Source organism: Canis lupus, chromosome 30, assembly GCF_011100685.1.
Source record: "Canis lupus familiaris isolate Mischka breed German Shepherd chromosome 30, alternate assembly UU_Cfam_GSD_1.0, whole genome shotgun sequence".
Taxonomy (NCBI): domain Eukaryota; kingdom Metazoa; phylum Chordata; class Mammalia; order Carnivora; family Canidae; genus Canis; species Canis lupus.
In genome coordinates, this window is record NC_049251.1 from 15,324,378 (window position 1) to 15,336,710 (window position 12,333).

Consider the following 12,333-nt stretch of genomic DNA (forward strand, 5'->3'; position numbering starts at 1 on the left):
CTAGCCTCTGATCTTACTTCTTCCTTTGCAGCAATTAGGAAAAAAAAAAAAGGCAAAAACACTTATTAACATGAAACATAATCATCATGTCAGAGTCAGGTTGGCTAATATGGTCTTTTCTTCTACTTTGCTAGAAACACTCATTCTTAGATATTTTTACTTCTTGAGAGCTCTTTGTCCTCTGGAAATTCCCTATCCCAGTTTAAAACCTATCAAGAAGTGATCCCTAGGGCTATTTTCTATATACCTAGAATTAATTGCCTCTTTAACTAATGTCCCCCTTAAAACTTTCACCACACAATACACCTCTAATTAGTTCCCTCTAATACCCTAACCATCTCTCTAATATCTTTTCCAATGAAAAATCACCTGTCAGATTGTTTTTTCTTCTTCTTTAAAGTCAACTATAATAATTACTTAAACTGATCCCCTCAAGAATCCCAGTAGCTAAATTCCAGCAAACTATCCAAAGCCATCAGGGGTCATGAAGACCTCGTGCTGTGAGTTCACAAAGTAATAGAAAATCCTCACCCCCATCCTTGCCACAACAATTGTGGTGAAGGACCCTGTCAAAAATCTAGAAACCCCGGTCGGGGTCAGACTCCAATGCCCTCAGCGGCCTGGCAGAGAATTTACAAGAGCGTAGCTGGCAAGTCCAAGTGAATCAGCCCATGTGGTGTGAGAGGACCATGGCCAGCTGGGGATGGACAGCCACTGCTCAGATTCAGCCTGCCTGCTGCCATGTGCATATGTGGCCAGGGCTTAGGACCTTTCCAGACAAGCCAGAAATTCTGAGTTGTTACATGAAATTTTCCAAACTTTAAATATAGATTGAACTTTTAAAAACACTGCACAACCAAACAAGACAAAATGTCTATGGACAAAAATCCACTGAGCTGCCAGTTTTCTATCTCTACCCTAACTCTACTGCCAACTACATGGGCAAATGATCATATTCTTTGCTTCTTCTTAATACTAGTCCACAGTAACTATTAAAAAGGATTGTTTTACATATTAGAAAATGGATCATATCAAGCATAGCCTCAATACAAAAGAAGCTTATTATCATAGTCAATCAAGAAATTTATCTCAAACTAAAAACAATCCTAATAAATTGACTTTCACCAACTGCTACTACTACTGCTGCCACCATTTACTGAACATTACTATGTGCCAGGAATTCTGTTAAACTCGTAGATGTATATAAAATATAATCTCCTCCTCTTAGTCCTTTTCTCCTTGAGTCTATTCACCACACAGCATACAGTAAGATCTTTATATACATGATCAGGTAACACTTCCCTGCTTAAAATCCTCCCCTGACTTCCATTTTCTCCTGGAATAAAATACAAACAACTTACCATGACATACGATTTGGCCCTAGCCAACCTCTTTAGCCTGTTTCCACACTCATTCCTTGGTTACCCAATCCCCATATCACTGCCTTCTGGTTGTTCTGCAAATATACAAGGTCTCTTCCAACTTGTATGCTTTACACTTGTTGCATGTCTTGGCCGAGAATATTCTTCCTCAGGCTTCTGCACTGGCTGTTCCTTCTCATGAGTCAGAGTCTAAGCTCAGGCATTTCCCCCTCCAAAGGACCTTCTTTTATCAGTGCCCTACCAGTTACTTTAATTTCATTCTATTTTGTTCCCTTATCATTTATCAGTGCTAAATTATCACTCACTCAAATTATTTTATTCATTGGTTTACTTGCTTATTGCCTGCCTCCACAAGGATGTAAGATACCTGAAGCAAAGAACCTTGCTGGACTTGTTCAAGGCAAAGTTCCAGGCAACCAGAAACAAGGTCTCTGCCTCCAAAGCCAACCACTACCTCCTAAATGAAAAGATCTTAAAGAATCTAACCATTCACTGCATTTTAGTCTTGTTTCAAAAAAGGAAACATTCCACTCAACCACATTTTAAAAGTTCAAATACTGATCAAGTTTTAGGAGGTGACAAAAAAATTCTAAATCCCTTCAAAATGACACAAGATGGTATCATTTTGATCAGGATAAAAACTTCAAGATTGGGTTTAGAGTCTTTTTTCTGAGTAACTTACCTCTTTCTCCCTTTCATAATCTTCTTTGTCATACTCTTCATCTTCATTTTGTGTCTGCAGTGCCACACTGCCAAAATCTAATGACATGGTCTTCCTGTGGAAAGAGGAAGATGCTTGATTCCTAAATATCCCATAAAATCTCCCCAGACCAAACTACACAAGAGATGCCATATGCAAAAAAGACAACAGCAGCCAGGGAAAAGATATATGTAACTCATGCATGACAAATGGTTACTATTCCAAATATAAAGACAGTGCTTACAAATCAATGTGATTTACAGAAAAATAGCCGTATGACATTAATTCATAGAAAAGAAAAATGAACCGAGGTGGCTTAGTAGGTCAAGGGACTGCCTTTGGCTCAGGTCATGATGCCAAGACCCTGGGATCCAGCCCTGTGCTCCCAGCTCCCTGCTCAACAGGGAACCTGCTTCTTCCTCTCCCCACACCAAACCCCCCACCCCATACTTGTGCGCTCTCTCTCTCTCTCTCAAATAAATAAATAAAATCTTAAAAAAAGAAAAGAAAACTGCAAAAAGCTAATAAACCTGTGACTAGACCTTTCTCATGGTCTGGAACATATAACTTAAAACAGGAAGATTTTTTGTTCACACACAAAAAATAAGATAATAAATTAGAAATATTCCAAGACAAAAATTTTAAGAATATGCTCAAAGTTACTAAGTTGGTTTATTAAATATCGCAAAGGGAGCATCCTCCACAATTTGTTTCATCCTTTGAATATCACAAATCCAAATGTCATGTTTCACAAAAAGAAAGCCACTAAATCCTGAGTTAATGACTGCCACCCAAAAACCATTTACCATTGGTAAACTGTGTAGCATACAACAAAAATATCGCTGTTAGACGTCCTGCTCTTTGGCTTGATAAAATCAGGTTGTAGCAAAAAAAAAATACTGAGGAAAAACAGAAGTGAAGACTGTGAAGCTGTACCACTGTAGAGTTCCAATTCCAAAAGCAACAGCAAAAACCTCTCTGCAGAATGGCTACTGCTGAGGCAGAAGCAGCAGCAGCAGCAGGAGGTGGGTTTTCAAGTACTTACAGTCAAGAGCCTGCTGATGATTTGAATTATACTTAGGAATGGTGGCTACACAGACTACCCAGAATTTCAAAGGTCCAAAGAATCCCAACAAAAAAGGAGGCAGGCGTCATCAATTACCCAGCCTAATACTGCCTTCCATTCACTCGGCTCTTCTGCATGCCAGGGAAATGCACTTTGATGTGAGCCTGAGCCACAATTCATTCACTGCACTTTCCAGACTCTAAAACGATATTAAACTGGAAATGAATTGAGAAGCATAGGCCCAGGAATTCAAATACATTTTACCATAAAGAACTTAGCTCCTTCATGTTAACAGTTGAGAACTATGATCACAAACTTTTCGGTAAGGCAATAGCTCTACAAGCAAAAGATATTCCACTTCATCAGACCTAGCGCACCTCTGATTATATGACACCGTTCCATTTGTACCACTAAGAAAAAGATGTGGCCAATTAAATTATGACACATCATTAATTTTAAACTGCAGCCTGACTTTGCAGATATTAAAATTTGAAAAGAAAATGTGTACTTTAGAATGGATGAAATAGGGCATTACAGACTAACACAAATATGAATTTTAATGTTGAAAATCCCCATACAATGAGTTTCTGTTTTTCAAAGACTAACTTATGTTTCTTGTCCCAACTGTAATTTGCAGTCCACCTTCTTTATCCCTCCCTCTCTGGTTCCTACACCCAGACCATCCCTTTCGACTGATCAAATCAAACCCCTTACATCAACTAGCTTCTGTTTCTTAGACCAGACCTGCTCCTTTCTATTCTTGTGCCAGAGCTAAGAGGAGGAAGGGAAATGTGCATTTTTTCACTAAGAGGGAAAATACGAAAATTTAAGGAATCTAAACCTCATCTCCACCCAACCGCTAAAAGAACCTTTTTGTACACCTGCATAAGTTAGAGACCTGAATGTAAAGAGCCTATAACATAGCTGAAATGGTAAGGGAAAAATACACAAGCTCATGTCTCTAGGGTTTTTTCATTACTGCAAGTGAACATGAAGTCTACAGAATTCAACAAATAATGAAAATACTAGGCCATTGAAATCCTGGCTCCTTTAAAGAAATTAGATTAAATTGGACCTTAAGGACAACCCTGAATTCTCCAGGCAGAAATCATCTTTCCTCCTTCTGATATTTATAGTATTCTCCACCTCTTCTTGTATTTTATAGTTAAAGCCAAAATATTGATTTGGGTTAATTTCTCCTGTATTAGACAAAAGAAAGGAGAGGTTTTCTTTTTTCAATCCTTCACTAGCATGCCATCAATTCCTGTTGAATATTGAAAAAGAACATCAAGTTTTACAACAGCCTATTGCTAAATACAGCTATTTTAAATAAAGAGCTACTTTTTCTCAGAGAACAGTGAATTCTGCAAAGTATTTTCAAGTGAAGAAAATATAAGAGACCAAAGTGTATCTCTTTCCAATGGCTTTTTAATCCAAACTATGTCATTAAATAAAGATCTGCAAATATCTGGAAAGACCAAAATCTCTCCAGACTGGAGAAGAAAAGATACAAATAAGTTTTTCTTCTCAAAAGTGCAAACTACTGGAGACCTTAAGAAACTATTTCAGCATAAAGAGAAATCAGATAAACTTACTGTGGATAAATAATCAGCATTTTAACTAAAATTTAAAATAAAAGCTAATGCTTTTCCACAATTTATTAATCACTACTAATTACCACTGTTATCAGAGACTTTACTGTAATAGAACAATAAAAGAAACTTTTTTTTTTTAAGATTTTATTTATTCATAGAGACAGAGAGAGAGAGAGGCAGAGACACAGGCAGAGGGAGAAGCAGGCATCATACAGAGAGCCCGATGTGGGACTCGATCCAGGGTCTCCAGGATCACGCCCTGGGCTGCAGGCGGCGCTAAACCGCTGTGCCACCGGGGCTGCCCTAAAAGAAACTTTTTTAGAAGAAAAAAAATAATAGTAAGACAGTAAACCCAGAAACCATAAAGGAAAAACTTGACAGAAACTTAACCACAAAAAATAAATTCTTTATATGGTAAAAGAGACCTCATTGACAAGTCAGATATTATGTATGAAAAAAAAAAACACTAACAAAGTTGAGAGATAAAATAATAGTAATGTATCATAAGAAAAATATTCGCAAAATAAATAAAAAGAAAAAAATATTTGCAATACACATGACAAAAATCCCAATATACAACTTTCAAAAAGAAATGAGAAAGAGACAACCCAATTTAAAATGGGCAACCAACACAATTCATTTTTTAAAATAAGTGTTAAATGTTCAATTAACTTAGAAGATGTGTAAGTCATGAAGAATGCAGTGTTATTTAAACACTGAAATGATTTCCAACCGCTAAATTTAAAAAGAAAAAAAGGTTAATAACACTTAGTGGTGGCTATTTTGTAGAAAACAGGTAACCTCAGGAATTGCTGCTGAGAAGCATGAATTGCAAAAACCATCCTGAAAATTACCATATTAATGTATTGAAAAAGAACATTTGTCATAGTAAAAGTACTTTTGAATGAATTTGGTGATACTATACTATTAATAGAAATACTGATGTACTTCTTTGATAACTGATCAATAATCAAGATGAAGGATAAGTGTACTATATACTTTTTAAAAAATAGTTAATACTTTCTTCCCAAATAACTTTTTCTGAACCAATTTATAAGACTATGTTCTTTTTTTCTTTTTAAACACTGAGATCAGAAGGACTCCATCTCAGTACTCGTTTTGTAGTTACTGGCTACATTTTCTTTGCCTTTCTTGCCGTGAGAGGGAAAACCAATGAGTGTCTTGGGAGGACAAAATATCAAAAACCAAAAACACTGTTTTCATGGCATCCAAAAACCTGTAAGCTCTCTGAAGGCAGAATTAAAATGCATGTCCCCCACGTGTTGCACATAGCAAGCACATAATAAATATTTGTTGAATATGATACATTCATGGGGCCCTATAGGATTCAATATTTCAATAAAACTTTCCCGGGCACCCACTTTATAACCTAGATGACATGTTATCAGCCTTCGAGAAACAATGATATAAATTAATAGTTACCATAATACATTGTAATAAGCTCTGTAATAGAGGAAAGTATAAAGCATAAATTAGCTCTGACTAAAAAGAAAGGGCAGCTGAGAGAAGTTTCACAGAAAGAAAAGGCTTTTGGTTACAAGGGACACAATACTGCAGAAAGTGCTCAATTCTAGCTCTCTACTTATCAGCTGTGCAAGCCTAAGGAGGTGGCTTCCATTTTCTTATGAATACAATGGGGGTAAAAAGAGTACCTACCTCAAAGACTGGTTATGAAGATTCACAAGATAATGAATATAGAGTGCTTAGTACTAAGTACCAATCGATACATTTTAGTTTTTGTTATTATTATAGCATTCCTACCAATGAAGAGCCTGCAGCTACAAAAGAGGTCAAAACAAAGAGGATTCAGTACATCCGAGAAAGGTGAATATGCAGCAGGTAGGAAACCTTACTTCGACTAATGCAACCTTTTCTAGGATGAAAATGCCACCTCCTTCAAGACGCCCTCCTTATCGTGTTGCCCCAGGAATTAGCCAGTTTCTTGCACTCTCAGGCTATATTTCTTACACTTTTCTTAAGCCTTCAATTTCAGCCTCTCACTCACTTAGTTGGGTGCATTTACATATCCAGGGAGTGCATATAAAGTGCCACGCGTTGTGAACCATATGGTGAAATTCAGCTTAAATCAAAGGCCAAGTGCCACAGCGGGGGGTGGGGGTGGGGGTCGGGGATGGTGTATACACGCCCTAGGAAATTCTACTCACTTGCTTACAGCCTAGCTTCCCTCCCAGAATGAAAACAGCCAGGACACTGTCTGAGACTTGCAACGCCGGGCTTGAAAGGCCTGGTCGCTTATTCAATGATCTACCAGGCACTTGTCCAAGATTTACAAAGTTTCACAGGACTTCGCAGAGGAAAAGACAACAGACGTGTAAAGGAGTGATGGCAACGGTCTGCGGTCAGCCACAGGACAGCAGCCTGGGCGAGGTGCTGACCCCGACTCAAGGTGCGGGAGGAAGGCGGCGGGAGGCAGCCGCGGGCTGCAGGGGTGCGCGCCGAGGAACCCGGGCCGGCGTCAAGCACAGCACCGCGAGCGCGAACCGCGACGGCGAAGCTGCAGCCTGCGGGCGCGGGGCCGGGGCCGGCTGCGGCCGCCACGCGTGGATCCCCGCTGTGAGCCACCACGGGGCTCCCCAGGACGCCGACCCCCGAGGCGCGGAGGGGCTCCCACCCGTCCCTTAGCACTGAGCGGAAACCTGGGGTCTCGCTGACTCTTCCAAGCCCAAGCCTGAGTCCCGCAGCCCGCGGACAGTCAGTCCACCGCCGCGGGGTGGAGGAGGGGGCGGCTCAGCCCCGGGACGCCACGGCCGGAATGCCCAGGGCCCCGCACCTTCTCCAGCCCCAGCTCCAAGAATTTACTTTCGCTCCGAGAAGCGAAACTCACCGGCGGCCGCGACGCTGTCACCACGGGGAAACCCTGCCCCCGCCGGAGACCGACTCCTAACAACCCCCCTTGCCGGGGTCTCTAACCCGCTAGCGCCTTCCTCGTCACAACCGAACCCAGGGGCGCGGGGCCGTTGATGAGCAGCCGCCTCCTCCAATCGGCGGCTAGAGGCTGGCCCGGTGGGCGGGGCCGTGCCTGCCCGAGCCTGGGCGCGGAGGCGGAGGTCTCCGCCCCCCCCAAGCTTGCTTGAGAATTCCGCCCGCGGTTGCGATCGTACGGCTGTTTAAAAGCGGGCGCCAGAGGTGGCGGGAAGGCCCTCCCGTGCGCCCATTGGTGAGTTAGCGAGCCAATTACGAAAGGGTTGGCTCTAGAGGGGGCGGGCTTACGGTTGCTTAGCGACGCCGAGCGCCAGGGTTTGGGCCTTCGGTCTCGACGGCGGGGGGGCCCCTTGCTGCCTCCTGCACCTGCTGGTACCCCCGGGGCCCCCTCGCCCCGCGCCTTCCACTCCTAAACCTCAGGTCTCGGCCGCAGCACACAGAATCCCTCACATTCCCCACCGAATCCTTTCCCTTAAAGGTTTTTGCACTCGCCCCTTTGATTCTATAAGGTTCCTGCTTCCCCATCACCTAAACACGCTTAGGTGTAGTTTTATTTTGTCTTCTTGCTTACTGGGTCCTGCCTCGTTTGAATTTGTGTTTTCTTGCATTACCCATGAGATGGCACATTTCCCCCACGTGTCTATTCACGTCTTGAATTTCCCCCAGGTGTGAATGTTCTTGTCACTTTAGGTATACGTTAGCCTGTCCTTTAGGAAAGGGCTGCCTAGTGTAGACTAAAGCCCGTTCTGTATCCACCTTCCAACTTAAAAGGCTTTCAGTGGATATCAAGGAGTTGGTAGCACTAGGTTCGCATTTCTTTTTAACACTTTCCCATATATACGAGAAAACCTTACCCATACAGTATGGAGCAAAATGGTTGTTTAAGGCTCTTCATAATCCGTCTAGTTTTCTTTTGCTACCTCACCATCCAACTCCTGTGATGCCTACACTGATCCCTGTAACCCCATTGACTAGCATAAGGGTACATATGCCACATAATAGGTACTCACTCAATCCTTAGCAATAAGTGTCTGAAATTACTGGCTGAGCTTCCTATGGTTCTCAGAGTGCTTTCGTTTAGCTCAAATTCTTTCTTTCTTTTTTTAAAAGATTTTATTTATTTATTCATGAGAGACACCGGCAGAGGGAGAAGCAGGTTCCATGCAGGCAGCCTGATGCGAGACTTGATCTGGGGACCCTGGTATCACACCCTGAGCTGAAGGCAGACACTCGACCGCTGAGCCACCCAGGCGCCCCTTTTTTTTCACCTTCATTGCCCTATCTTACTTATCTACTCAGTCTTCAAGATAGATGAGCAATTCCTCATCTATCTTGACATGTGTCTTTCATTTATCTTGACATGCCTTTCATGACACACTTGTCCCCCTTGACAGAAATGATGCTCCATCTGTACACATTATACATATCTTATCATGTTTATTATCTTCTATAATTAGCTGTGTGTCTGTTTTACTCAGTTCAATGTTAATAACTTGAGGTACTTACATTACTTCTTGGATATCAAGCATGTTTCATGGTCCCTCATAGGCACTTAAAAATTTTTGTTAAATGAGTAAATGAATGAACAAATAAATGATGACTTCTGTGCCAGAAAAAATGTAAATAAAAGGCATTCAGGTAAATGGCAGTTGTTAACCTGAGCCAAGGTATCTGTTAGTGGGAACTAGGCTTGGGTGAAGATGGAATGCTATAGCAAGGATGCTAAGTGATTCCTGTTTCTTTTCTTATAAAAAAAAAAGAAAAGAAAACTTTACTTATTCATGATAGAGGGGGGCGGGGGCGCAGAGGGAGAAGCAGGCTCTGTGCAGGGAGCCTGACGTGGGTGGGACTTGATCCCGGATTCCCCCCCCCCCGGGGCCAAAGGCGTTGCTAAACCGCTGAGCCACCCGGGCTGCCGCCGCCGGTGATTCCTGTTTCTTACAGTGATGAACACATAAAAGATATAAGGGGGAAAGCACATGAGGTGACAATGTTTATAATCCCTTACCTAGTGCTTTAGAATTTGAGTTCTTTCACAGACACTAGCTCATGTCCTTACAACAAACTTATGAGGGGCTAGGACAGGTATTCATATCCCATTTTACCACAGAAGAAACTGAGAAAAAAAATTAAGTGACTTGTCCAAGGCTACACAGCTAATGCAAGACAGAAAGGATCTGAGCACATTTCCTTTATCTCCAAATCCAGAGCTATTTATATTTAATATTATATGTAAGTGAGAGTTAAACATGTATGTCACAAAAGATGAAAAGTAAAGAATAAATCAGAGCCTCAGAGCCCCCTTGCCTCTAAAAATGGATTTGGGTGAAGTTATGGGTATAATCAATGAAATTTTCTTGACTGCCTATCCTGTTTAATTCCTGGCCTAGGTGCTTGAATATAAAATGTGAGGCAGGACCCCACCCTCGAGATACTCATACTCTTTGACAGTGCAAAATACATAAGAAGACAAATACACACACGCACATACACAAACCCACAAAATAATAGTTTACTACATGCAATGTAAGAATGGGTGTTATTCTGAGGGAAAGTGATCATCTAGGAAAGGATCTATCAGACAAACTTCTTGGAGGAAGAGGAAAAGAGAGTCAACAGGAAGGTTGTTAGCATGAGTGATTGCAATGTGAAACCAGACCAGCAAAAATAAAAGATCCTTATATTTATGGGGCACCTGGGTGGCTCAGGTCATGATCACAGGGTCCTGAGATTCAAGCCCCACCTTCGGGCTCCCTCCTCAGTGAAGAGTCTATTTGTCTCCCTCTTCCTCCCCCTTCCCTCTCCTCCTCTCCCTGTGCTCTCTCCCTCTCTCTGTCTCGCTCTCTCAAATAAATAATGTTTTTTAAAAAAAGGGTTCTTATATTTAGACCTAAGAGTGGAGAAGCGGACCAGAAGGAGGCAGCCAGTGGGAGAGCTCAATGCCTAAAGAAATGGGAAAGACATGCTACAAAAGTAAGGTATGGTCTACACAAGGAATGAACATGTCCAGAGAAATGCAAGTAGACAAAGTCAATCAGGAGTAATAAAAATAAATGTGGGGTAAGAGAAAAGCTGCCAAAGGTCTTACATGCTGGATTAGAGATTATTTCTGGAATGTTGGGTCATTTGCATTTTCTAAACAGACACACCTGTGAGCTGGGAGGGACGCTACCTCTACCAGACTTGTTTACATTTCAAGGGAAAGTGTCTTTTTTTTTTTTTTAAGATTTTATTTATTTATTCATGAGAGGCACAGAGAGGGGCAGAGACACAGGCAGTGGGAGAAGCAGGCTCCTCACAGGGAGCCTGATACGTACTTGATCCCTGGACTGGAATCACATCCTGAGCAAAGGCAGACACTCAACTGCTGAGCCACCCAGGAGTCCCCGAAGTGCCAGGTTGTTGATGGGATATGGTCCTTCCCAGGCGGCCCGGGTGGCTCAGCGGTTTAGCGCCGCCTTCAGCCCAGGGCGTGATCTGGGAGACCCGTGATTGGATGAGTCCCGCGTCAGGCTCCCTGCATGGAGCCTGTCTCTCTCTCTCTCTCTCTCTCTCTCTCTCTCATAAATAAATAAAATCTTAAAAAAAAAAAAAAAAAGAGATGTGGTCTTTCCCATTCAGAAGATATCTAAAGGTAGAGCTAAACCATCATCCCTCCCTTTTCCTACCTTCTTCTTGGGGTCAAAGGTATTAGGTCAAAGCAAAGCCATCATGAAATAAAGAGCACTATCCTTAAAAGAGCCCTGAACTTAAAGATTTGAGTTCAAGTTCCTACCCACTAGCTTTTATTCAACAGTTTAACCCCTCTGAGCCTCAATGTTCTTATTTAAAAAGAGAAATGATAATATCCACTTTGCAGGATTGCAAAAAGGATGAAATAAGATTGTGTGAAAGAACTTCTAAAATGTAGAAATGCTATTTAACTGTTACTTAACTGAGGAAGATCAGACCATTATTTGCAGTTTATTGATTTAATAATATTTTTTGAGGAGCCACTTTGCACCAAGCACTATTCCAGGGGCTCATTTAATATTGACACATGAGTCAAAATGCCTGCCCCAATTAAGCCTCTAATCATGGAATCTACTCCTGCCCGCAGCCACTATAATTTCACCACCATCACTTCCCCACTGCCCTAATATCTGGTCATACCTGACTGTGTCAAAGGTGAGCACCAGACCCAAGTTGGGTCACTCATATTCTCTTCCCAAGTAACTGAAATAAGACTTCATGAAAGTGAATCAGCTGGCAAACATACAGAGGAGAAACAGGCTTTCATTACAGTTGCCTGTATTTTATGGGAAATATACTGCTTCCATACATGGAAGTATATGTATATAGTGGAGCCTAGACTGAAGATCACGACCTTCTGGCACTCAAAGCCATGGATGTGCCTGAGGCTTGCAGTTTGTGAAGTCTCACAGTTCAGCTTTTCCTTGAATCCTACGATAACCTGAAACTCAAAACGATCTTTGGACTTGAGCTGACTCAGGTCATTTAGGATTTGAATAGTGTGTCCTCTCCACAAATTTCATATCCACCCAGAACTCAGAATGTGACCTTATTTGGAATAGAGTCTTTACAAATGTAATTAGTTAATATACATGAGGACAGATCCTAAATCTA

The 12,333-nt window shown here is 41.8% G+C and overlaps 1 protein-coding gene across 2 annotated transcripts in view; it reads right to left on the reverse strand.

Annotated features, from left to right (window-relative positions):
• CEP152 (centrosomal protein 152) overlaps positions 1–7,756 on the reverse strand; it is an 88,990-nt gene extending 81,234 nt beyond the window's left edge. For both annotated transcript variants that reach the window (XM_038580372.1, XM_038580371.1), the window contains exons 1-2: positions 7,610–7,756; positions 2,065–2,158 (exon numbers count right to left, since the gene is read on the reverse strand). In XM_038580372.1, the coding sequence (XP_038436300.1) occupies positions 2,065–2,151 (87 nt within the window). In that variant the 5' untranslated portion in view covers positions 2,152–2,158; positions 7,610–7,756. The remainder of the gene's footprint in view (positions 1–2,064; positions 2,159–7,609) is intronic.
• Between the last annotated feature and the right edge of the window lie 4,577 nt (positions 7,757–12,333).